At 36.0% G+C, this 24,932-nt stretch overlaps 1 protein-coding gene across 1 annotated transcript; it reads left to right on the top strand.

Annotated features, from left to right (window-relative positions):
- The first annotated feature begins 283 nt into the window (after nt 1–283).
- LOC150099832 (zinc finger BED domain-containing protein 5-like) lies at nt 284–1,209 on the top strand. The gene is made up of 2 exons (XM_090403499.1): nt 284–457; nt 571–1,209. Exons 1-2 carry the CDS (start codon nt 284–286, stop codon nt 1,207–1,209), a joined length of 813 nt encoding a protein of 270 aa, XP_090259625.1.
- Nucleotides 1,210–24,932: the final 23,723 nt, after the last annotated feature.

Raw genomic sequence — 24,932 nt, 5'->3', positions numbered from 1 at the left:
TAGCGAAGACTGGCTGAACCAATGCGCATGGCTATTATGGGCATTGCTATTATAGTTCTGGCTACTGGCTAGCAAAGCTACATATTAGTTTAGTCTACTAGTCGCCCGCTTGATGTGTGCATATGGTTAGTTACTTATATATTCGTTTTCGTACGTGCAATACCACAATATTGTGTAGTCAGACTTAATTAAAACGGATTCAAAGGCAATATACAATATGTCGTTTTTAATAATTTTTTGGCAAAATTATTTTTATTTTCAATGAACCCCCTAAAATGGATAAATGGATAAAAAAAAAAGAAAGCTTAACGACGATAATGATGATGCTAGCGAGCCCAGTACAAGTAAAGATGTTTCCTCCGCCAAAAAATGTAATGTTCATCGTAAGTATAATGATGACTTCTTAAAATTTGGATTTACATCTACAATGGAAAATGATAAAACTGTTCCCGAGTGTGTATAGTTCCGAGCAAGCTCCAACGTCACCTGCTCACTAATCATCCTTCGCTAGCATCAAAAGACAAAGCCTACTTTCAAAATTCATTATCTGCAAGATCCAAACAATTAAAGATTTTTAAAAAGCAAATTAGTGTGTCTGAAAAAGCTCAGATAGCTTCTGATGAAGTGGCTGAATTAATTGCTCTCAAATTAAAATCTCATAATTTGGCTGAAGAAATTATATTACCTGCTTGTCGTAAAATTGTAAAAAGAATGATCGGTGAATCAACAGAAATTGATGTTTGTAAAATACCACTTTCAAATGACACAGTTCATCGCAGAATTATAGACTTGTCCCCAAATATTGAAGAAAATACTGCTAAAACTCTTGCAAATTCAAATTTTGCTTTACAAATCGACGAAACAAGTGATATTACGGGAAAAGCACATTTAATTGCATTCGTTCGATTCATTCACGAAAATGATATAATTAATCAATTTTCATGTCGTGAATTATCTGATTTCACAACAGGAAAACATATTTTCGATGAAATTAATTTTTATTTACAAGAAATTAAAATTTCGTGGGATTTGTGCATTGGCATTTGTACAGATGGTGCTCCGGCTATGCCAGGATCTATAAAAGGATTTGTAGTACATGTAAGAGAACATAATGCAGATATATTAGTTACCCATTGCTTTGCATCGGGAAACACTCATTACAAAACAATTACCATCAGAATTGAAAGTAGTGCTGGAACAATGTGTTAAAATGATTAATTATATAAAATCAAGACCATTAAAAAGTCGTCTGTTTAGTCAATTATGCCAGGCTATGGAGTCTAAATACGAATCATTGTTACTACACACGGAAGTCAGGTGGTTATCCAGAGGGTAAGTTTTTTCTCGCGTGCTTGAATTAAAAAACGAGATAAAGAGCCAAAGGCTTCAATTCGGCGACATAATGCACATATGAAGAGCCTTTGGCTCTTCATATAATTAATAATTTATTAGGACACCTTCTTGGCAATTCTCATAGTAGGGTATATGTAAGTTCTGTTTGCTACAAACTTGGTATTCCTAGGTCTACCTACTCACTGATGAGACCTCAATAAAGGTTCAAACCGGTCTGGATAGTGACCTTCTCTCTCTCTCTCTCATAATGTATAACAGTAATACAGCTCCTAGGAGCTAGGTTTCACATTATGCGGAAATATCAAGAATAGTGATCGGAACTTGCTCCACCCTTACCATGAGTTGCCTCAGTGTTGCACTCCTTAAAGGGTCAGTTGTAACACTATCCAGGTATTTCCTTACGCTTGGACTCGCCGAACTTTATATATTTACTATATTCGGCATGAAACTCTGAGTTTCTTATTCGGCTATGAAACAATATGGGATGTAATATCCCTTAACTTAAACGAGATAAAGATAATTTTTGAACAAGATAATAATGATTTTGTTGGATGACAAAATATAGTGTGCTAAGCTGGCTTACTTATCTGATATTTTTGTTATTTTTAATAACATAAATACGAGTTTGCAAGGACCGAAAGAAAATATTTTAAACTCAGCCGATAAATTGTTGAGATTTCAAAAAAAAAAATACTTTATGGAAGAATAAAGCACAAGGAGGTAGTTTAGAAAAGTTTGAGTCAGTTCCAAAAGATTGTTATGAAATAATTCATAAAATAGTTATTGATCATTTGACAATACTAGAGCAAAAAATTGTTCATTATTTTCCAAATTTTGAAATAAAAAAATTTGATTGGATTCGGAATCCATTTGTGATAAATGCCACATCGGTGTATGAACTAACTTTGAAAGAAGAAGAACTGATTTCTGTGTGTAATAACCGAGATTTAATTTCAAAACATTCAGAAGAATCAATTAATTCGTTCTGGATTAATCTTAGATACGATTATCCAACAATATCACAAAAACCTTTAAGTGTGTTATTACAATTTTCCACATCTTATTTGTGCGAATTCGGATTTTCGGCTTTGACCGATATAAAAACGAAAAAAGATCCAGACTTTTAAATCTGGATCACGAATGAGAGTAGTATTATCATTTATACGCCCAAATATAAATGAGGTTATCAAAAAAAACATGCTCAAATTTCGCATTAAATGTAATTTATCATTAAATAAACATTTTGTTTACTTTGTAATGCAATTTCATTTTATAGCAAATTATTATTGTATGCTATTTTTACAAAATATATTATAGGTACATGGATTAATTAACCAAATAAAATTCTTTTAAATTTATCTTATTGTTAGCGTTCCGTCAAATTTTAAAATTATTAAAAGTGTACCGTGACGAAAAAAAGGTTGAGAATCACTGAGCTAGCGTAATGTTAGGAAACAAATCAGGTGTCGCAATCAAACTTCTACAAAAATTTCCCAACCTTGTGATTTGGCATTGCGCTCATCGTTTACACTTAGCATTAGAAAAACATTAAAGAAATAAATCATTTTGAAATATTTATGGATAAATTATATGCTTTTTTTATCATCAATCACCAAAAATCAACGAGAATTAAATACGATTGCAAAAGACCTTCGTATCGAAATTTTAAAGATCGACCGTGTGTTTGAATCACGATGGGCAGCTTGCAGTTTATGAACGGCTCTTGCTGTGTGGAGAAATTACCCAGCTTTATTTTGCATCTAATGATATATATACTGTAACGGCTTTTTCAACCGACTTCTCAATTTGGAATTTTTAAAAGATCTAGCATTAATGATTGATATCCTACAGGAATTATCATATCTGTCAGAAGCTCTACAAAGTCGCAATATAAGTATTATAAGGGCTAAGTTAGGGTTTTTTTTCTTTTTTTTTCCATTTGCTCGAGCCCTTTGTTAAAATTTCCATAGCGCACCACTGTGTGTGTGTGTATATGTGTGTGTATATATATATATATATATATATATATATATATTACGTGACGCCCCAAGGAGTACAAAGACTCATCGAAGAAGTACACCTATTTTACAACTCTCCGTCTCTACCAACTACAGCGAAGGCATCATCTACACCAACGCCATCTGTGAAAATACTAGTGGTGCCCACCACTACTAGTATTTTCACAGAATCACAAACATCCATGCCCACGGTGGGATTAGAACCCGCAGCATTTTGGCTGGAGAGCGAATACGCTAACCACTCAGCCAACCAGGTCAGAAATATAATTATACTTATATCATTGCCTATCAAGGATGTAGGCCTAGAATGGCCTGTTCCAGCCTTAGAAGTCATCATTGAATCTTTTAAGAGGACGCCGTGGTTTTGTTTTTCCTAATGGCTTGTATTTTAAGGCCTGTTTTGGTAATCTTTCTGTTTTCATTCTTGAACATGTTCCATTTATGTTTATATTTATTATTATTTTTTAAACTTTCGGGGGACCCTGTAACCTCTAGAGAGCTCTTCCACTGGGTGGCGGATAGGGGAGCCCACCATATGGTGGGCTCCCCTATCCGCTATATTCCCTATATGCTGGGGTAGTCCGAATATACTGAATAAGGACTCGTGGACCCAACAGAGCCATAAGGGCAATCATATTGATTGTAAGGGAAGTGGCACTCCCATGATCCCCTAGCTGGATCTATCCTTATCAGCCAATTATTTTATGTCCCTTATGCTATTAGAGTACTCGAGTGCCATGGGTCTTTCTATTTCTGGCCTTATATCTATGTCCCCTCTATAAACCTCAACCATAATTGTACTCTATCCTACTATGATCTACTCTTTCCCCTTCAATATACCCTATTCCTCCTATGGGTTTTAATTTGGAAGAAGGCTAGTTCAAAAGCCTTAAGATAGTGGCCCTACCACTGGACTATCCATCGCCAGGCTAGTCACCTGACATGGAGAACATTATTTTACTTTTAAACTGACAGAAAAAGGTAATCGGAATGAATCTATTGAAAATGACCCTGAAATTGACAAGGTGATTATACTTACGATATTACAAAATGAGGGTAATTGTAACAATATAATCTTTAATAAATATTTGATTAATATTCGTTAGCAAAATTAATTCGCAGGCCACAATTTTACTTATCTACGCTGAAGTGTTCGTTTATTAAGAACAGTAAAGATAAACAGTGAGAGCATCCTCTACAGGGGAACGGTTCAATTACCAGCATACCGACAGATGCTTTAAAACAACACAGTTTATTATGTTAATATCGTAAATTAGCAATTTTTTATCTGAATATTATATGAATTATTATAATCCTCGAATGAATTCCACACTCCATTTGGAAATGATGTCTAAAACTGAGTATACACAAAAAACTTAATTCGAAATTTTTGAACTATTTGCTCAGATTTTTTCAGATAATGAACAAACCAATTGCTTTGGTTATGTATTTTCATTTTCATTATACTTAAGCAAATATGAGCGACTCACGTTGACGATCGTGAATGATAAGGTAAACGCCTCAAAATAGCACTCACATTCATATTTGATTTTATTACGTAACTCAGGTAATCTAAATTGATGATATAATTCATTGTTACATCTCTTTTCTAAAATCAAGAAGTTTTTAGAGAGAGAGAGAGTAATAATCTAGGCTTTTTTCCTAGTCACTAACATTTATAAAGACGGGACATGAGTACAACAGTAATCTTCTTCAACTTCCAAGTGCCGGCCTGGCTGGTGAAGTGGTTATCATCTTCGCTATCCAACTTACAGGCCACAGTCCGTATCCAAGTGTGGCATGGCTGCTGGTAAATGTCATTTAATGGAAAATGATTGTCATTGCTCGGTGAAAGACGATCAAATTTGTTTACTGAAATAGCTTGAAAAGTTCCAAGTTTGGTCTCTTTCTCGGATAACCTAACTCACCAGTACTAAATGTGTTACGTGCCTACAGCTTTTCTAGGTCTGCAATCGTCATAAAAAAATACAAAATTTCCGCCTCGAAAAATCAATTACAATCAGATGCCAAGTTATGTGAAATGGGTTAGTCCAAATAAGAAAATTAAGATGGAAATCAGAAATGTTCACATTTTTAACACATGGTCTGAGAACGAGAACAAACTAAAATATGAGGCAGCTGAGAAGCATTATACTAAAATCAGTAATATGAATCAAATTTAGTTGAAGAAAACATTAGTCATTGTTAGCTGGCAATAATATTCTACAGTTATTTATTCTTTTAATCTCTACTAGTTTCATATGCATTTAGTATACTTCAGGAGAGTGAAATCAAAAAAATTAAACTAATATTGCACTGATTGAGGTAAGCAACAAGAATATATGGAGCTGCGAGCCTGGCGTGTTCAGTGGGGCACCTGCATCGTGTGGTCCCCGAAAGGACTGTGAGAGGCCCGACCCCGATCAGGGAGACCGAGAAGGAGATGGGCAGATCAGGAGGAGGACCTGCAGGTTGTCGGGCTGGAGACCGAAACGTGGCGGACAGTCGCAGAGGACCGTGCCCAGTGGTGTCACGTGGTGCTTGAGGCCAAAAGTCCCCCCTGGCTAATAGCTCCTAGATAAGTAAGTAAGTAACAAGAATATGCAGAATATATACAAATTTCAAATATACAGACTATATTTGAAAGAAACTAACAATGCTGCGTGCACAAGCGATTCACATTGTATTCTAATACGAAGTCTGCATGCCCCAAGTGTTTGATCGAAGACGTGTGTTCATACCTGCTTTCTTGCTATATTGATCAAGGGTCTTTAAACATTTTAATGCTCTGACAAATAAATTTTAATCAACGTGGGCCATTACTGTACGTTGCCATAGTACACATTGATTTTGTCTCTGTTGTATAAGCTGTTAGTCCTGATATATGTTTCAAATTTCCTCTCCTAACCAGCCTGCTTGTCCTGTCAGCAAATTTCGACGAACATTTAAGTAGTCCAGGTTGTTTGAGTGATGAATGGAGAGGTTCTGGAAGTCGACGAAGACTTGAGACCTTGCTTCGGGAATAAAACCTCTTTCATTTCTTGTTGACGCAATATATTAAGGAGAGTGAGTGATAGAGAGCGACACCACTCCTCTGTATTGATTTCTGTTCACCTGTTTGTCTGAGGTGGCTCCTTTAGGATATTCTCACCATTTTCACCATTTTTCATTGCGACCATAATACTGAGGTATTCCTGTTCTCTGCTTCTTTTCTCCGCAATGTTGAAAATGTTATATGTTGCATCTAGCAAGGTTTTTATTATAACAATTATATGACGGATTGTAAGAGGAATTTGCATAGAGACATCTCCCATGTGGTAAGTTTCTTTAATTTTATTCGGTACTTCCAGGAAAATGGATAAAACGGCAGGGATCTGTTTTATAATTCGTTAAAAATCTTTACATATGAAGGTTGTTGGGACATAGTTTTATAGTTTTGCCGAACCGGGCATATGAAAGATTCAGATAATGGACAAAAAAATGGAAACACTGAGCTATCGGAATCGCGTTATCGGTGTCTACAATGCACCAAACACAGATGTAGTTGATTTGCAAATATACTCTGGACATTTCCTCGAGACTTGTGTATAAAGGCAAACGGAGGTCTACCACCGTTTATTGCATTTGAGAACGGAATTCAAAGAGGATCTCACCGACTTTGAAAAGGACGTGGTTGTTGAAGCCACTGGCAGGTGGTCACCAGAACAGCTGAAATTGCACATGTTAGTCGAGAAATCGTCTCTATTATGGCAGTCGACAGGACAAGCATCACCGGTGAAATGCAATAGTGGACGAAAGCGCTTACTGCAAGACAGAGAAGTTCGAGCGTTATTGCGTTGAGCAATTGTGAAAAATTCAACACCGGTTGTGAGAAACTCACGTCAACAAAAACTCTGCGCCGAGAACTACACTGGATATCATGTTCGGATTGCCTTACACAAGCCATTGATTACTCCTGTCAACGCACGTCGTTACGTCCAATGGCGTAAAGATTACAGGCAGTGGACTACACAACATGTTATATGGTCAGATGAATCGACGTTAAGATCTTTTGCTGCAAACGGATGAATACGTATGTGGCGTCAGCCGAAGGAAGCTTACCAGCCAGAGTGCTTGTTTGCAGCTGTGAAAAGTTTTGGTGGTTCTGTAATGGTCTCATGGCATGGTTTGGGTCCACTTGTATTGGAAGGTAAACTGGATGCTGCATATTATCTTCAATTATAAGTAATAATCTTCATCCCATATTGACACACTTTTCTCCTACGCAGCCAGCCACGTTTCAACAGGTTAATGATTCCATTAATCGAGAAAATGTGGTTGCCCACTGGATTGCCGAAAGTGACGGTTATGTGGGTGTCCTGTCTGCCATCCCAATCGCCAGACTTAAATCCTATAGAACAATTATGGGACATTTTGGAGCGAGCTCTCAGGCAACATTTCCCACCTCCAAAGAACAAAGCCGAATTAGTCCAGTTTCTCTCGTACGAATGGTATAAAATTCCTCCTGTTGAGTTCCAAGAACTGACAGAGTCTCTTCCCAGAAGAATACAAGCTGTACTAGACGCTCACGGCGAACCAATGCCATTTTAATCAAAACGTGTCAGAGTTTCCATTTTTTTTTTTTTTTTGTCTATTACCAGTACATCACTTATATAGCGTAGCCAAAATAATTCGTCGTAATGCTGACTCTGTTCTCCAAACGATTCCATAAGCAGGCTCGCTAAAAGGGAAAACGCCTCCTTTCTTCTCATAGAATGTGTTAAACATTACCATGGGTAGAATAAGGATTTTTTGTATTATTAATTTTTTTTGTATTTTTTTATTCAGTTGTTATCTGGTCAGGAAAGAAACCCTGTTTTATAGAACAAACGAGAACTTATTCAAGCCAGCTGACGCTACCAACAAGCGAGACGGTGGTCTCACACCATGCGATGAAATCCATCTACCACCTAAAGACCATCATATACATCAATGCACACGGCGGGATTGGAACTCACTACCTCTTGGTCGGAGAATAGAAACGCTAACCACTCACTCAATCACGCTGGATTGTTTGATGTAATGTGATAATCAGGCTTTCTCATTGGTCACAAGATTCTATTGTGAAATTCTTCGTTTTCTCAATAAAGTACTGGATGAAGTGTTTCTTACATAGGTGTCCAGCTTGACTATTAGTGCCACTAACAGCTATGCGAGAAAAGATAATTAGTCGAATATCTTGCATCTACTATGGCCCGGAGTATTTCTTGCTTGTCTTTTCTTTCGAAGGCAGTAAATTCTGAAAACTGACAGACTAGATGGAAGACGCTTCTTGATATTCAGAGATTACTTGACATGATCTTTTACTGTTGCTTGCAGGTGTGCCAAGTGGGAGTTATGGTCAAGTATGTAGGTGTTTGCATCCAATTCCCGCCTTATTTTTAGAAACTCCACTAACAAAAGGTACCTAAATGCAATGTTCTGCTACCATCAGTAAAAAAAAATATTATAAAAACTAGAGACCGTACATGGCTGAGTGAAGATGACATAGCCAGTGGGATTGAATGTGATGGGTATAGTGTGTTCAGGAGTGACAGGGAGAGTAAAATGAAATGGAAGGAAGAGTATTATTGATGATAGCTGATAAGCTGCAGCCAAGGAGTTGAATTGCAGGATAGAGAAAAGAGTACACTGGAGGCCATTTGGTGTGAGATTAAGGCTAGCAGAACAAAATATGCACTTGTTAAAGATACCAAGCTATTTTTAACCTGGTTTTACTCCATTTCCCAAGTAAGCAAACAGACAAACAAGTCAAGTTTGCGCCTGCAGGCGTTGCAAGTCTAGCTGACCCTGCACGTAGTGCAAGACCAAGGCAACTCATGGTAAAATTAGAATAAGCTCTGATCACTAATCTTAATATTTACCCTTAATGCAAAGCACATTTATTATACCCAAGGTAAAATACTTTCTACAAAATATACACTTGTTTGCTGCTATAGACCATGTGATGAAATAGATGGTGGAGACAGTATGCATAAGCAAATAGAAGAAATGAGTGGAAGGATGGTAATTATTATGGGAGATTACTATGGTAACAATTATTGGAAGGAGGAGAGGACACATGGAAGGAAAGAATTGGATTTTATGCGGTTATTAAGGGATAACTATCTGCGACAGCATGTAATAGAAAATACTAGGGGTCAGAGAGTGCTTGACCTAGTAATTGCATCTGAGGATTTGACTAACGAATAGGACCATATTGCCACCAATTGGTGAGAGTGATCACGGGGTCTTGATTTGGGAGGTGGCTAAAGATGTTGAATTTACAATTAAGACAGGGTACATGTGGAATTATCTGGCTGGTAAAGTATGACAAGCTTAGGAGTGTGCTTGGCTCAGTGCCATGGCATGTGAAACTGCAAGGGCTGGATGTTGATAGTGCATGGGAGGTGGTTAAGAAGTGTTTGCAGGAGGCAGTGGTTGACTGTATACAAAGAGTCCGAATAATAAATCAAGCAGGGGTTAAATGGATGAATAACACCATTAAGCTTGAGCTGCAAAAAAGAAACTGTGGAGGGAATTTATGGAGAAAGGTGACCTGCAGGCACATGAACGGTGACAAGTGTGGTAAGAAAAGCTAAAGCGGATTATGAAAGAACATTAGCAATGCAGGCTAAAGAGAATCCCAAACAGTTTTTTTCGATATGTTGCAAGTAAAAGAAAAAATGTATACGGCAGATTGATTTTAAAGAATGCCGATGGTAGGGAGGTAACCGAATCATTTGATATAGAAGGATTACTGAGTGAGCACTTTGCAAGAGTATATCATCCAGGTGGTGACATTGCAGAAATGGAAGAACCAACAGCTTATACGGGAATTGTGGTGAACGAAGTGGAGGTGAATAGTCTCTTACAAAACTTCAATGTCAATTCATATGCGGGATTGGATGGTATACCAGCTCGTGTCGTACGAGAAGCTGCTATAGAATTGTCAGTGCCTTTGACTATTTTGTTTAATTTGAGTCTCGGGTATGGGTTAGTCCCAAGGGGGTGGAAAGAGGGGAAAATAGTTCCACTGCATAAAGGAGGTTTCAAGACTGCTGTTGAAAATTACCGGCTGATCAGCATATCAGGAATTGTTGCCAAGGTGTTGAAGAAAAATAGTCAAGAGGAAAATACAAGATTGGATAGATAAAAATGGGATACTGTATGGGGGAGAGCATGGTTTTGTGAAGGGCAGATCATGCCTCAGTAACTTTCTCACGTTCTATAACACAGTGACGGCTGAACTGGATAAGGGTAACGGGTTTATAGTGATTCTACTGGACCTTGCTAAAGCCTTTGATAGGATACCACATGAAATTCTAATCAGTAAACTGCAGTATATGACAATGGATATAGGGTTGGTGAGATGGATAGGAAGGTGGTTGATGGAGAGATATCAGAGAGTGGTTTATTCAGGAGTAGAGTCCAAAAGACGGCCTGTGACTAGTGGTGTGCCGCAGGGTTCTGTTCTTGGAACAGTACTGTTTAATTTGTTCATTAACGATATAGGAAAGGATCTGAGAGGAAGTGTGCATCTGTTTGCGGATGATGCAAAGTTGGGTAGAGCAATAGTGAATGCTCAGGATGTCAAAATTTTGCAGGATGATTTGGATAGTTTGGAGGACTGGGCTAAGGCGAATAGATGTCAATTTAATGTGGAAAAATGTAAGGTTTTGCATTTTTGGGATGAAAAGATTAGCAGCAGTATATCACATTGGTAGAACTGTACTCCAGGAGATTGACGAGGCCAGGGATTTGAGAGTGTTGGTGGATATGCAGTTGACGTTTAGGGGACACATCGCAAAATGGCAAAATCAGCTCATCAAATCACTTGGTTGCTGAAAAACACTTTAACGAGCAGAGACAAACGGGTTATTGTTCTTCTGTATCGAGCCTTGATGAGACCCCATCTAGACTACTGTGCCCAGATATGAGCGCTAGGGTTTCTTCTTGATGGGGAGGAGGTGGAGCGGATCCAGAGACGTGTGACCAAGATAATAGCAGGACTATGGAATGAACCTTATGAGAACTGGTTGAAGATTTGTGGGCTGCAGAAATTGGTCGATAGGCGGAAAAGGGGCGATATGATTGAGACATTCAAATTACTGAAGGGTTTCTATAAGATTAATTCAGAAGATATTTTTGAGAATAGGACTGGTAGTGGGAGGATTAGGGGCCATCGAAGGAAGCTTGGTAACAGTGGTTAGCAAGGGTGTTAGCTAGGTTTTTTACTTGGAGAGTGGTAAATGAGTGGAATAAGCTGCCAGAGTGTTGTGGATGCCATGACTGTAAATGAGTTCATGGTGAAGTATGATAGATACTGTGTGAATGTTGAATAGTTGTTCTTGACATGATGTTGGACCTCCCTCAATGAGTCTAAGAACTCCTTGGAGAAGCCCGTAATAATAATAATAATAATATGACATTTTTAGCAGTAGGGAGAAAAGAATCCAAGTACTCGAATACCATAGACTTATACGTCCAAAATTGTTATAATGAAAAAAAAACCATCTCCCCGCTAGACAAACAGATGAATATAAAAGCATAGATAAAGTGGAGTGATATAGCTGAACTGGTTTTCTCTTCCAGTCGTTTCTGACCGTAGGTCACTTTGTAGGCATTGCCCAAAGTATTTCTGGTTAGATTTATACAGGATAGTTCACCATTGCTTACCCCCCCCCTCCCCAATTTTATCCAGTGTCGGGACCAGCATATGGCCGGGACTTATCATGACTGTAATCCATGTGTGTTCACGGGGCCGATTTGCCTGTTCTGGGGGATGAAAAAGTCGAGTTTCCGTCTGAAAAAAAATCCTACTTCTGTGTGAGACTGCTAACTCACCGAGCTACGGATGCTCGTGGTATAGCTGCCTGACATACAATTAGTTATTGCCAAGATTTAAAATATTTCCTCAGCAAGGTAGAAAAGGGATTTTCTTTCCACTATTAAGAAACTCTTCTTCTATCTCTAGTCTCCCCTTCCCCATTCGCTACTCCAAAAACAGTTCAGTTGTTGTGCACGCATATCGGGGAAACACTCTACTGCCACTCTGCTAGCAATCATAATACAATGCGAATTGCACACCACTATTACAGTGTTTCAAATATTCTGTATTACTGTTCCAGCTAACTAGATTGTTGCTTAACTTATTCAATGTAATAGTTGTTTTTTCTTTAATCTCTAAATAAAACTGAAATATCCAGAATATTCAACTCCAGATTCAGTGTTGTGCTCAAATGTTCCAACTTCAAAATCTACCATGACCAATGCTTTAAGCACTGATCTCCTTAACATTCTCTGCTGAGATATATTAGTCTTTCCTATCACACACAACCATAACTTCTTTAACATCCGAAAAATGTGTCCTTTTCCACTCAAAAATAGAAAAATATTTTTTAATCTGATAACCAGAATATATTTATTGATCTATTAGAAGGTATATATGTTTTCGAATTTACATTACCTATGGGCTTCAAAAAGTTTGGCCCCTTCTGCTCGATACTAAACTGGAATATCTCAACCTGTTAGATGCAGGGTTTCCCTCAAAATCTGGAGGAAACCTACTACCCCGACTCAGAAGAAGGATATCCACTTATATAATTAGTTAATTTTGTCAGCAACCTGTTAGACAATTGGGAGAATTAAGTTATGCTGTTACACAGGAGACAACGTCAATGTTTAAAATAGTCATTAAGCAGCCGTTCGTGTTCATCCAGTATGTTGGCTATCTAGCAGTCCATACTAACTACTTTAGAGAGAGTTTCCTATGAAAATATTCAAAGTCACATGGCTAACTTTAGGTATTCTCAAGCCAGAAATCAAAAATAAAATAATACCCATCTTAACTTACATCGTAAATCGAAGCCTGCTTACAAGAATCACTGAAAATTCAGAAACGTTTGTTCCAAAAAGGGCAAAATTATGATAATGATATAACCTTGAATATTAAAAATTTAATTTAGTTTTTAAGAAAAGATAAAATGATTTTTTATTATATTTCTTAAATGCACTACACTATGTGGTGATTATATAATATCATAGGCAGAGTGGAATTAAGTAAAATAGCATATTAATTTTAAAATCATTTCGTAACATTAAATTAAATAAGACAGTTAATTCTCTCTCTCTCTCTCTCTCTCTCTTTTTTCTAAAAGACTTTTAATTAAAAGAGTATGTTCACGTCATAAGAAATACGTCATCCGCATATGAAGAAACTAAAGTTAAATATGACAGCACGATAGCAAACTACATTTAAGTTCAGTTTCATCCGAATGATTTTTTTTATTTTCTGTGTTAGCGATGCTCTTTACCAAAATCTTATCAAATGAAAATTCTTTTACATTATAATCAAGGTATCCAAAACTCGAATACTGCCTTCTTTTCTTGCAGAATAATTCATTATATGATCATGACACTCATTTCAAGAGGGATTGCACTTCACTGAGTGTTTTTTATTTTCCTTTTCCACCTACCGTTTAGTGTTAAAAGTGATTTGCAAAATTTGTAAATTTTAAAGAAAAATATCTAAAAAATTATACCTAACTTTTATTTCCATTTAATTAAAATACTTTTTCTGTAGTCGAATTTCTTACCCGAATGCAGGGGTGCATTCGGGTAGGAAATATTATTGCTGCATTTGGAAAGCGAAGCGACCAGAATCCCCTCTGTCTCTTTTAGTCCATGAGGAATAAAGAGAACAATGTCGAGGTGGATTCCTCATGTTTTGTTGTTCTTTTTCTTCTTCATCTTCTATTTGAAGATAAAGAAAGAATTTCTAAACTAATATTAAATTCGAAACAAAGAAACTAAGAAATATCTTGTTTCTCGCTAGATCAAATGGCCAAAAGTTCTTACTCGATTTAATAAATAATAATAATAATAATCAGCAATTATTTGCGACAATGGATTAACTAGTTCTCTGGATATCGTTTCGGTTAATTAAATATGGAATTTGTTAATTCCGCACTACTCTTGCTCATAGGTAACATGTAAAATTTCACACAGGTGAAATTTTATTCGGATGTTAAAACCTTGAATAATATTTCAATAATGAAATGCTGTAAAATGTCTTATTTAGTATTGTATAATATTCAATAATAACCTTCATTAACCTTTATTTTGTATTATTGTTTACAACAATCACTGTTTTCTCATTTGTCAGCTGAACTTTTATGATTAGTAGCCCCTGTAAATGTCTCTTATGTTCATGCACGAAAGTCATGCAGCACAAACGAACGTGACAACGCCATGCTCATTTACGAGAGTGGGTAAAGAAGTAGGTCACGGTTTGCTTTCACAACTGAACTTTGCCTTGGTAAAGCGCCATCTGTTATTCGTTTAGGTAATGTTATACTGGAGTTCGTTAATACGTTTATTTTTTCATTTTTAATGATACGTTGCTTCTTCGTAGGATATTGGAAGAGGAACGATTCAGTTATGAGAAACTAGCTAGAAAATCTCTTTCATCCCATTTTCAATTTTCGCGCACCATTTTAAATATTTCTCTATTATGGACTACTTAATACCGCTGTAATTAACAGCTTTTTAAGAGGGAAGATGAAACACAAAAACGAAATACCGTCAATCAACATATGCCATTTGTTTTATATAAAAGATAAAATATATCAATAGACTACAGCGGAAGGTGTGCAAGAGTTAGTCGTGCAAACTGAAGATGCTGTACGCTTTATGCAGTGTATATATATATATATATATATATATATATATATATATATATATATATATACATATATATATATATGTGTGTGTGTGTGTGTGTGTGTGTGTGTGTGTGTGAAAAATTGATACTTTGAGGCAGTATTTAATAACTATTTAACAATTGCTAATAAGTAAACACAACAACAAAATAAAAAAAACGTTAAATATGATGCGATCATTTATGTTTTATTTTTCTTTCAAATGTTTCATTTTTTACAAAATTCTTGAAAATCAAAAAGAAAAAAAAATGACTAGGAAAAGCAACAACGGCCTCTATGCACCACAATTACCGCATCGCGAATTCCTGAGCAGGCGCGAGCATCGAGGCCAATGACACGAACACCAGATTTGGTTCATTGCCAAGATTTCAGCAGCTCTGTCAACGAGCGCTCTCTAACGGTCACTGTACTCTAGAGAACTCATCAATTACCCCCACCTACCTTGGTTGCACTAAGAATTGCAGCAAACAAATATAATAAACGATATATAAATCATTCTGTCGTCCTTCAAATTCGTTTGGTTATCGTTAATATTGTGCTGTAACGCAGTGTTACATGTTTATATTGCGTGCTTGACTACCTCACGAGACTAACAATTACTTAGGGGGCGTCTAATAATTATATGCTATTATCGCGTGCGTAACTATGCTTATGATGTTGGATAATGAATAGCACGTTGTGTTACATGTTGAAAACTATATCTCAGATTACATAAGAAGTTGGATAGAAATTGTCTGAAAATAAGATGTACGAGAATTATATAAAAAAGTAAAATCGAAAACTAGCTTAGCTCCATAACTTCTTCAGCATGTATTATTATTACTTTCATAAATAAATATTCACGTTAGCAGATGCTAAAGAAAAAAACAATTAGCTAAATAGCTAGCTGTGATGAAACACTGCAACTGACATTTGATTTATTCTCTACGTGTAGATAGAATACTTTTTTTAAAGTATAATAATTTTCGTTTCTTATATACGTAGACAAACTCTTTCTCAGTAAATCGCAGTAGAAATATTAATAAGCAAAGTGCAACTGTAGGTTCGAGGATGGAAAGCAGAAAAATAATACTGAATAGATTGAAATGATGGTTGGCAGAGAAGTGTAGTATTATTAAGGGAGAATCATATTATTTTGGTTAAATTTTTTATGAAAATCAAAGTCAGCAGGTAGCCATTTTTGCACTCTTCCTCATCTTTTCCAGACATGAAATAAATTGGATGATGGCGCTACAGTTTCTGTGAGCAACTGATAGCTCCTGTATCCAAGGAGAACTTATACATAGTAAGCAGCAGCATGTCGCTTCATTAACCAATTAACTAAAACTATCCAAATGCTTGCAGACAGTATTTCATGGGGCGAAGAATGCCGCACGTGCCGTAGCCTGCAAGCTCGTGACCGAGAGGTCTGCAGTCAAGCTGCCAGTCGATGATGCCGTCGGTCGTTGACCCAGTACATCCCTGGATGCTGCGGTCCTTGCTCCTTATTCGGCTCGATCGATCCACCGCGGACTTTCCTGCACATCACCAGCCTTGAATCTCGCTGTTCTGCGCGGGAGCTGGCAGCAGTTTTCGTGGCGTTCCACCAACTGTACGCCAGGTCAATAACCGAAAGAGAGGAGAATTTCTGCAGCCTGTTCGATACTTGCATTGATCTCGAACTCTCAAATTGAAAGTCTCGCACAAGAACTTTTGTTCTAGCTCTCGCCCTAAGTAGAAAAGAAAGAAAGTTTTGAAGACTTTGGCCACGAGAATCATCATTAAAGAAAGGTCAAGATCCATTTAAGGAAGGCGATCTCGCTGCTCAACGCATCAGTCAGAAGCAGCAAGTTTATCAATGGCGACTGAAAATATCTTAAAATAAGAGTTGTTAACATTAGAAAATAAACTCCTTTAGAGACACGGTGAGCAAAATCTTGCAAGCAAAAACGACTGAATCCACTATTAATTTCGATTTTCCCAGTTACTTCGCTTGACTTATTTCCATTAGTAGCTCAACAGCCATTTTTACCCTGCATTTCCTTCCTTCATTCAACACTGCATTCTTTTCTTACTTCCTTGAACACATCTCTACAGAAAGTTTCTTTGTCGATCATGTTCCTGCTTAATTTCATTTTTCTTTCTTTACTTACGATTCTCTTTTCATAAGTTGTCCTCCTGAATAGCAGTCCATCCAATTCTTTTCTATCCTCCTCCTTTTCTGTAATTCTTTCTTATTCATTCATCTCTAACCAATTAGTAAAAGACGAATTTTTATTTCTCTGTGATTTATTTGGCTATGTTCATTTAATGTATTGCTAACTGTTCCTTCCTTTTCTATTTCCCTTTAGTTTTTGTTTCGATTATTTCATTATCTGAAAAAGTATTCGTCTGATCGTCACAAAAATATCGAACAATTTTCTGTAAAACTGTTATTTTATTCTCTATTCCTTTTATTCAACTCTAGTTTAGTTAATTTCTTCTATTTTACTGCTTTTCATATATAATTACAGGGTAACCCTCGTATAACGCGGTACTTGTACAATGCGGTTTCGATATAACGCAGTCTAAAATTGTAGTAACCCTTGTTTAACGCAGTACTTATACAACACGGTTCCGATAAAAACACGGCCTACAAATTGTAGTAACCCTTTATCTTTTCATATGTTTTTCACTGCGCGACTTAAAAATCAAATTTTATCTTCGTTAAATTTGTGTCTGCCTGTATCCTGCATATAATTATAAGTAGCAAATTTATATCAGGGAAAAAATATCCTTTAGCACGCATGTACCTCGATTGCTTACCATATAAAACGTTTATTGTTGAAAATTGTCCTCGTTTCTGCCAGGAAAGTGCATTAAAAATCATGTGTGTTCATCTCAAGCTGAGCACTTTATTTTCTGGTGAGTTACATACAATATGTAATGCTTGCTTTTTTTTGTGTAAAAAATTATTTTTATAGTAATGGCCACAAACTGCAACGAAAGGTAAAAACCAACATTGAAAACAAAATGAATTTCTCTCGAAGAAAAATATTCAAAATCTTGGATCGGTTTAAAAATGGAGAAAAACCAGGAGTTTTTGCAGGGACTTTGAATTTAAATGAATCAACAATTCGAACAATCAAACAAAATGAACATAAAATCCGAGAAAGTGTTTATTACTGGGTCAACGATAAGTGCAAAGCGCGTTGCTCGTGTATGCAATACACGAGCAACTAATAGAAAAATATATTCTAATAGAAAAATATAAACTAATAGAAAAAAATATTCTAATAGAAAAATGGCGAAATTTCTAATGATTTCGCTAATGATATTTTGCACCTCAAAAGAAAATTCCTATGGATGGAAATCTTATTAAACAGAAAACTCTCAAAGTTTATAAACATTTATAGTGCAGACCAGGTGTTCAATGCGGATGAATCCGGGTTATATTGGAAAAAAGTGCAAAAACGTACCTATATTTCGAAAAATGAAAGATCAGCTGCTGGATTCAGAGTTTCCAAAGATAGAATTACTCTACTGTTTTGTAGTAATGCATCAGGTGATTACATGACAAAACCAGTGTTTATTAATCAATCCTCAGATCCTCGTGCTATGAAAGATTAAAATATGCACTATTTTATTTTGCCTAAAACATTTATGCATTATGTGCAATGTAGTTTAAGTACAAATTGTAATTTTTATACTTTTATACTATGTATTTGTTTCATAGTTTATATGTTTTCTTAACTTACATGAATTACCTGAATTAAATAAAAATAAATTTTTTGTTGGATAAGTCATTGTTGTTCATATAATTAAAAAAAAGATTTCGAAACACAACCCAACTTTTTCTATGTGATCTGAGACTCGCATAACGCGATTTATATAGCGTGGTATTTCTGCGGAACCTAACATTCGTGTTATACGAGGGTTACCTATATATATACATATACTTTTAAAGTCAATTCAGGTTTACAAACCGACATGAAAAGGATTACTCGAGAGGGTTTTTTAATCACAACTTTCATAAATGAATATTAAAATCAACTTAACCTATTTGATTGAGTTAATAGAGTTCCCACTTTCTAACTAGGCTATGGGTTCGAATTGCGCTTGTTTATGTAAATGCCACTCACAAAAGGTTGTAAACCTATAGTACATTAGTACAGTCGGTGACTGACTTTTTTTTATTAATTTTCTATTTATGATTTTTTTTTACTTTTTATTTATTTTTTCTCTGGAAACGATCCAGAAACCATGAGAACCAACACGAAACTTTATCAAGCTACTTCAAATCTCCAGTAAAGGGGGGGGGGGGCATTGTCGCCCACCGAGTGATAAAATTCGTTTCCTCTAACTAAGAGGCTAAAGCATCCATTTATAAATATAAATATTGTGCTTATATATGGATAAATAAATATATAAATTATAAATATTTATAAATGGATACTTTTGATAGGCCATTCGGTGAATATGGGTAATCCATCTGTATCGAATGGTGTACTAGTTTCCCCTAAAAGTAAACCTATCTTCCTATGAAATCAGATTCTCATTTATATAACGCGGCATTTCTGCGGAACCTAACATCAGCGTTATATATGCCCCCCACAGATTTAATCGGCTGTTGTTGCTTGATTTAAAAGTTGCCCCATTTCACTCATAATTAGTTCTATAATTTAGTATAGCGATGAACTAGGCAAAATTCACGAGTCAGGATCATTTCATTCGCTGATAGTATAGCTTATATCAAGCTCAATCGCTGCGTTCAATTGTATATCAACATAGATCCGATTTCTAACATCTATAACAATGTAAGGGGGAAAAAACTAGAATGTAGTGTTTAACATTAATTTCAGAAACAGTATTTAATGTTTTAAAATCACCTTACAATATTACTTTAAGAAATGAATGTAAATAGAGTAGAACACTCATAAAGTGTCCGCTTTAACAGAGCGATAGTCTGCTATCTCCTACTCATTACTCATTTGAAATGTCAAGTTTTTCAATGTTCAGTGCAGTCTTATTGGCAATCACATTTTGCGTGTATACGTCTTCGCGTTAACCCAGAAAGAATAGTCTAAAGGATAAAAGGGAAATTCTCCTCCCACAAATCCAACAGCTGGAACAGTAAGCTTCATTAATCGGAAATCTGTCGAAAAAATGCGGTATAGATTCACCACGTCGCGTCAGTGAAGGGGGATCCTTCGAAAGACTCTCTTTATAAAAGAATTAAGGTGTCTTTTTACTGAAAACTATCACTGAGCATGAATAGTTCGAATTAATTTCTCCACTAGTCCACATTATATTGTCCAGTGGCGGCCGGTGATAATCAAAATCAAAATATTAAAATTAATATTATAATTATATTAATATAATTTTTAAACTTTTTAATTATTAATATAAAGTTTATAAATTATAAACGAATAGTGTCGGAATCACTTGTAACGTGCAATGAGAAGCGCAAACGAATATTAGCAAGTCTAGCTGCTATTGGCCGAATGTGATAATTCCAACACTGCATTAGATCGCAGTGCATTTGTTTCGTAATCTAAAGCGTTTTGTATTGCATTTATATAATGTTGTAAGCATTGTTATTATTTATAAACGCAAACAAAATTTAAAAATTTAATTTTTTCCTTGGGGCTGCTGCAGTGTCGCAGTGCTTATGTACGAGCCGCCACTGGTATCGTCCTGATTGGAGAACATAAATCAACAAGGTGTGAATTTGAATCTCACTGTGACATGAATGCTTGTGAAAGAAATCGCCTGGTAACCCAAACCGGCCATGGAAATTCTTTTCAACTGTTGCACGAGGTTCAGTCCATAAAATGCTCATTATATTATTCACTCCATTTCTGGTAAATGTTGTTTCATTTTGTCAATAAAATGTACACATAACGATTTCAACTTCAAAGAAAAAAAAAAGAATTCACTTATAATATGGTTCTTCAAAGTGATGTGCTTCTTCCAAATGGCACAAATATAAACACTGTTTACTTGAAACAAATTACTATAATATTCTTAAAACCATCGTTTTGAGAACTAAAAGTTTCCAGGATTGCATTATACTACACGAAGCATGCAGTTTCGAAACTAATGATAAATGTGACGTTCAGACATACCGTGAAATTATCTAGTTTCCGGTAAAGTCAAGAAGAACTTATCTGATTGAGATAGGAAATATCCTTCTGTATTTCTAAACATTGGCTATTGATAATTTTTTAAAATCCCGTGAATGAAGTGGATGTTAGTGTAATCCTCGCTTGAAAACTTGTCTGGCATCTTTTTTATTGTTGTTTGGAATTGTGGCGGAAGCAGATAAAGGATAAAACAACGGATTATGTCTCTTCAGTGCATATATACTTATATATGTTCAGTGCATATATTCTAACCAGTTTTCCTTTTTAGTTGGATAAAAACTCGAGTTCAGTAGGGAAACCCTGCACCTTTCTATAAAAGCACATAGCCAGCTCAACACACAGCGAAACACTGTTTAAGAGTCCTGGGAAAGGTGGGAATAGCTGGACTACCGATCTCGACTATGTCTCGAACACGCACACAACAGGAAAGCGCTGCAGTTACTAGCAGTTAATTCGTAAAATGATGATTATCTCCTCCACACCTATGGAACCGGAGACATGTTGATAAAATTTGTCCATCTAATCGTACCCATTTTGTCATCATTTAAGAAATCAACCACCAAAGTTTCAGAATTCCTAGGAGAAATCTATCAACCTTGAAGATTTTTTTTTTGTAATTGATGGATTCCGACTAATTTATTTCCAGTGCTGTATTCATATTTTTTAGTCAAAATAACACCTTAAGAAAAATAATTATTAGACTTTGTTTTAATTTTACACTACTCAATCCAATTTAACTTTAAATGAAAATTTAAAAAAAAATAGGAAGAGATCTTTCTGCTATGTATTATATCTGTTATTTTCTTTTATATCTTCGTGTTTTATATCTGCGGTTATATTTTATATTTCTTCTACCCGTTATCTCATTGCCTTAAGTATTATACATAAATCCAACACTTTGAATGAACTGCTGTTGATAGATTATTCGGTAATTAAGGATGCCAAAAATAAATCGAATGAGTGGCAATAGCTACCTCCTAAGACTAACCCGACCTTCTGGAACCGAAACTTGCTCAGCTGTGGTTTGTTTCGTGCGGAAGCGGGGAGAGCCAGCACTCTAAGTTCCTGATCAAGTGTGGAACTGATATTTCCCTAAATGGTGGGAGCATTTGCAGATTAGTGTCATGTTAATACGAAGCCTGTTGATAAATTCCTAAAAGAGATTGCCTACGGATATCCACGCAAACTGTAACGCTGGAATTCTGATACTAACAATTTTTAGGATAATGAAATTGTTGTTCATCTGGTTGAGAAAATAAATGTTCAAGTGACGAAATATGACACTTTAAGAAAAATAGTTATCATTAACTCTTCCTGAAATGTTTGAAGACTATACAAATTGCACATACTAGAAAATTGGTACAAAATGTTTGAAAAAATGGTAGGTTGTTCTCAGTTATTACTTAAGCTATTATAATAATTGCAAGTTAACAGGGTTAACCTGCAATTATTATATGAACTCCCAATATCTATAGATTATTTTCATCTAAGAAAGACACATACACACGAGAGAGAGAGAAAGAAGAACAGAAAAGTTAAGAACATTTTCAATTGTTCGACAGAAAGCTGTCTTTCAAGAAAAGGCCTAATACCATAAATTGTGCAACATCGAGAGAGAGAGAGAAGTAGGATAACTGTAACTGATGATGTAACTATGTATCAATGAAATCTAAATGAGAAAATGAACTAAATGAACTGAACAGTAGCGATTTTATACAATATTGCGCTGTATTAGGAGTTTAGTCATAAAATTTGATAAGAACGGGATTATATAATTTTAGTTCTATATAATGATATAATTTTAATTATATAACGCAAGGTTCACATGCAGCTTCCCTCGCTTACATCATCCACCCCTGGACACGCGCCATAGAAAGGTGTGGAGAAACTTGTTAACATTTCCTTGGCATTTGACAGAATCTTGTCATAGAAAAGAAAGATTCCGAGGGAATTGCCATCTTGTACACTGCCGGTCCACATTCTTCAAGGAGGCGACAACCTAATCACTTGACTGCGTTATAAAAAAGATTCAAGACTAGATTCTTGGAATGATATCTAACCGTAACCTTCTCTGACACGAACACATCACTATAGGCAATTTGAGATAATGGGAGTCAACATCCTCAACTCCCAAAGAATTTAACATCCTCTTTTACTCTAGAAGTTTCATCTTTTCATCTGTCTGGAGCAGAAGAAGATGTTAAGGTGGTTTACCAAATACTTCTTTAAAAGTTCTTCATACTCTCCAAAAGGGAGAATTCGGCTAGTTGATGATCCCACTCTCACGGCCTCTCTGCTGTCGCTGTCTCACGGACAGTCGATTCCCGCATTTTATCTTTTCCATGGGCGCTTGCAACTGGAGTATCAGTCTTTTTTCCCATTTCTGCTAAATCTACAATACCATGAATAATAGCTACTAAACATTCCATCTTCGTCTGTTCCCTAGAATGGCCTTCCCATGAAGTGTTTTTTTTTTCTTTCCAAAACTGCGATCTCCGGCTCTTCCAAAATAATATCAAGTGATTCTTTCTCTCTTTCTGAATCTATATTCACAAATAGCATCAATTTACTAAAGGTTTTGCGACCCCTAATGTATACAATGATCAAAAAAAAAAAATCAGCTAACGCCTTTTTATTCCCGTATACGGGAGTAGGCGAGGCCATTTAGCCCTATCTAACTTTTGGAGACTGAGTGGGCAGTTCAATCTCCACTGGTACCCAATCAGAGACAGATGGCCCAAAGCTATCACTAATTAAGCGGTACGCAGTGAAGAGAGACGGCTCAAATGTGCCGCCATCTCGTGGTCCCTAACACAATATATTTAATGTCTGAAATAATGTGGGTTCTACGGTCGATTTTCTTGAGTTTACAGGACGAAAAACCCGAGTTTCCGGGAGGAAAAACCTGCTTGCCCGTGCCAGAGATCGACTAACTCGGGAACCGGTCGAAAAAAGGCTTAGAAAAATTTCCTCTAGTCGCCGACTAGACTCGAAATGAAGTCTTCCTTCGTGCGGCCAAGCGCGGTGGTGTGCAAACGCCACATCCACTGAGCTACACAGGCTCTATACAATGATATAAATATATAATATTAATTAAAATTACATGACTTTAGAACAGAGCTGCTTATAATCACTAAATCACTGTAATTAAAAAGTGTGGGTATATCACGAACACGTTTCAATATCTAGAAGTTTTTTTTCGTACGTTAAATCCATTGAACCATAATAATGAACTACTATAAAGGAAATATTAACATTTAATTATTTCTAAAATATGATGTTTAAATTAAATGCCAATGCTTGAAGCCAATGTACTTGCAATTATGGTTACTTGGTAACCATAATACAGTTAAAATTATCCATAATTAACTTGCAGATGGACTTGAGTATTAAGTATTTCTAAATGTGAACAGCCAACTTAATATTTTATGAGAAATTCCAAGTATTGGTATAAGACCGTTAACCGAGCAGAATATGGTTTAAATTTTTGAAGTTACTGTCGTTGCCAAACAGTTCTTGATAATTTGTTTAAAAATACCTTGAAGAAATATCCTTGAACCAAGAGTAATGGAATTCATGGATACCTCAAACATTGGGTAGGAGAGGAATTTCGTTGTCTCTGTATGAGACCGCAGTCTCACTTTATTGGAAGGCTGAAGTGACTTGGAAGAAAGTTCAGTGTTTCGCTTCTAGAATTATATTTAAAAAAAGAGAGT

The sequence above is a fragment of the Typopeltis vanoorti genome, chromosome 14 (assembly GCF_054136105.1).
Source record: "Typopeltis vanoorti isolate ZY-2024b chromosome 14, IOZ_Tvanoo_1.0, whole genome shotgun sequence".
NCBI lineage: Eukaryota > Metazoa > Arthropoda > Arachnida > Uropygi > Thelyphonidae > Typopeltis > Typopeltis vanoorti.
This window is presented reverse-complemented; position numbering and strand designations above follow the sequence as displayed.

Bases quoted from the DNA above. Each gene is read 5' to 3' on its own strand.
- LOC150099832 (XM_090403499.1), top strand. From the start codon at position 284: ATGGATAAAAAAAAAAGAAAGCTTAACGACGATAATGATGATGCTAGC. The intron at 458-570 runs GTATAGTTCCGA...AAACAATTAAAG, and splicing joins ATAAAACTGTTCCCGAGTGT to ATTTTTAAAAAGCAAATTAG.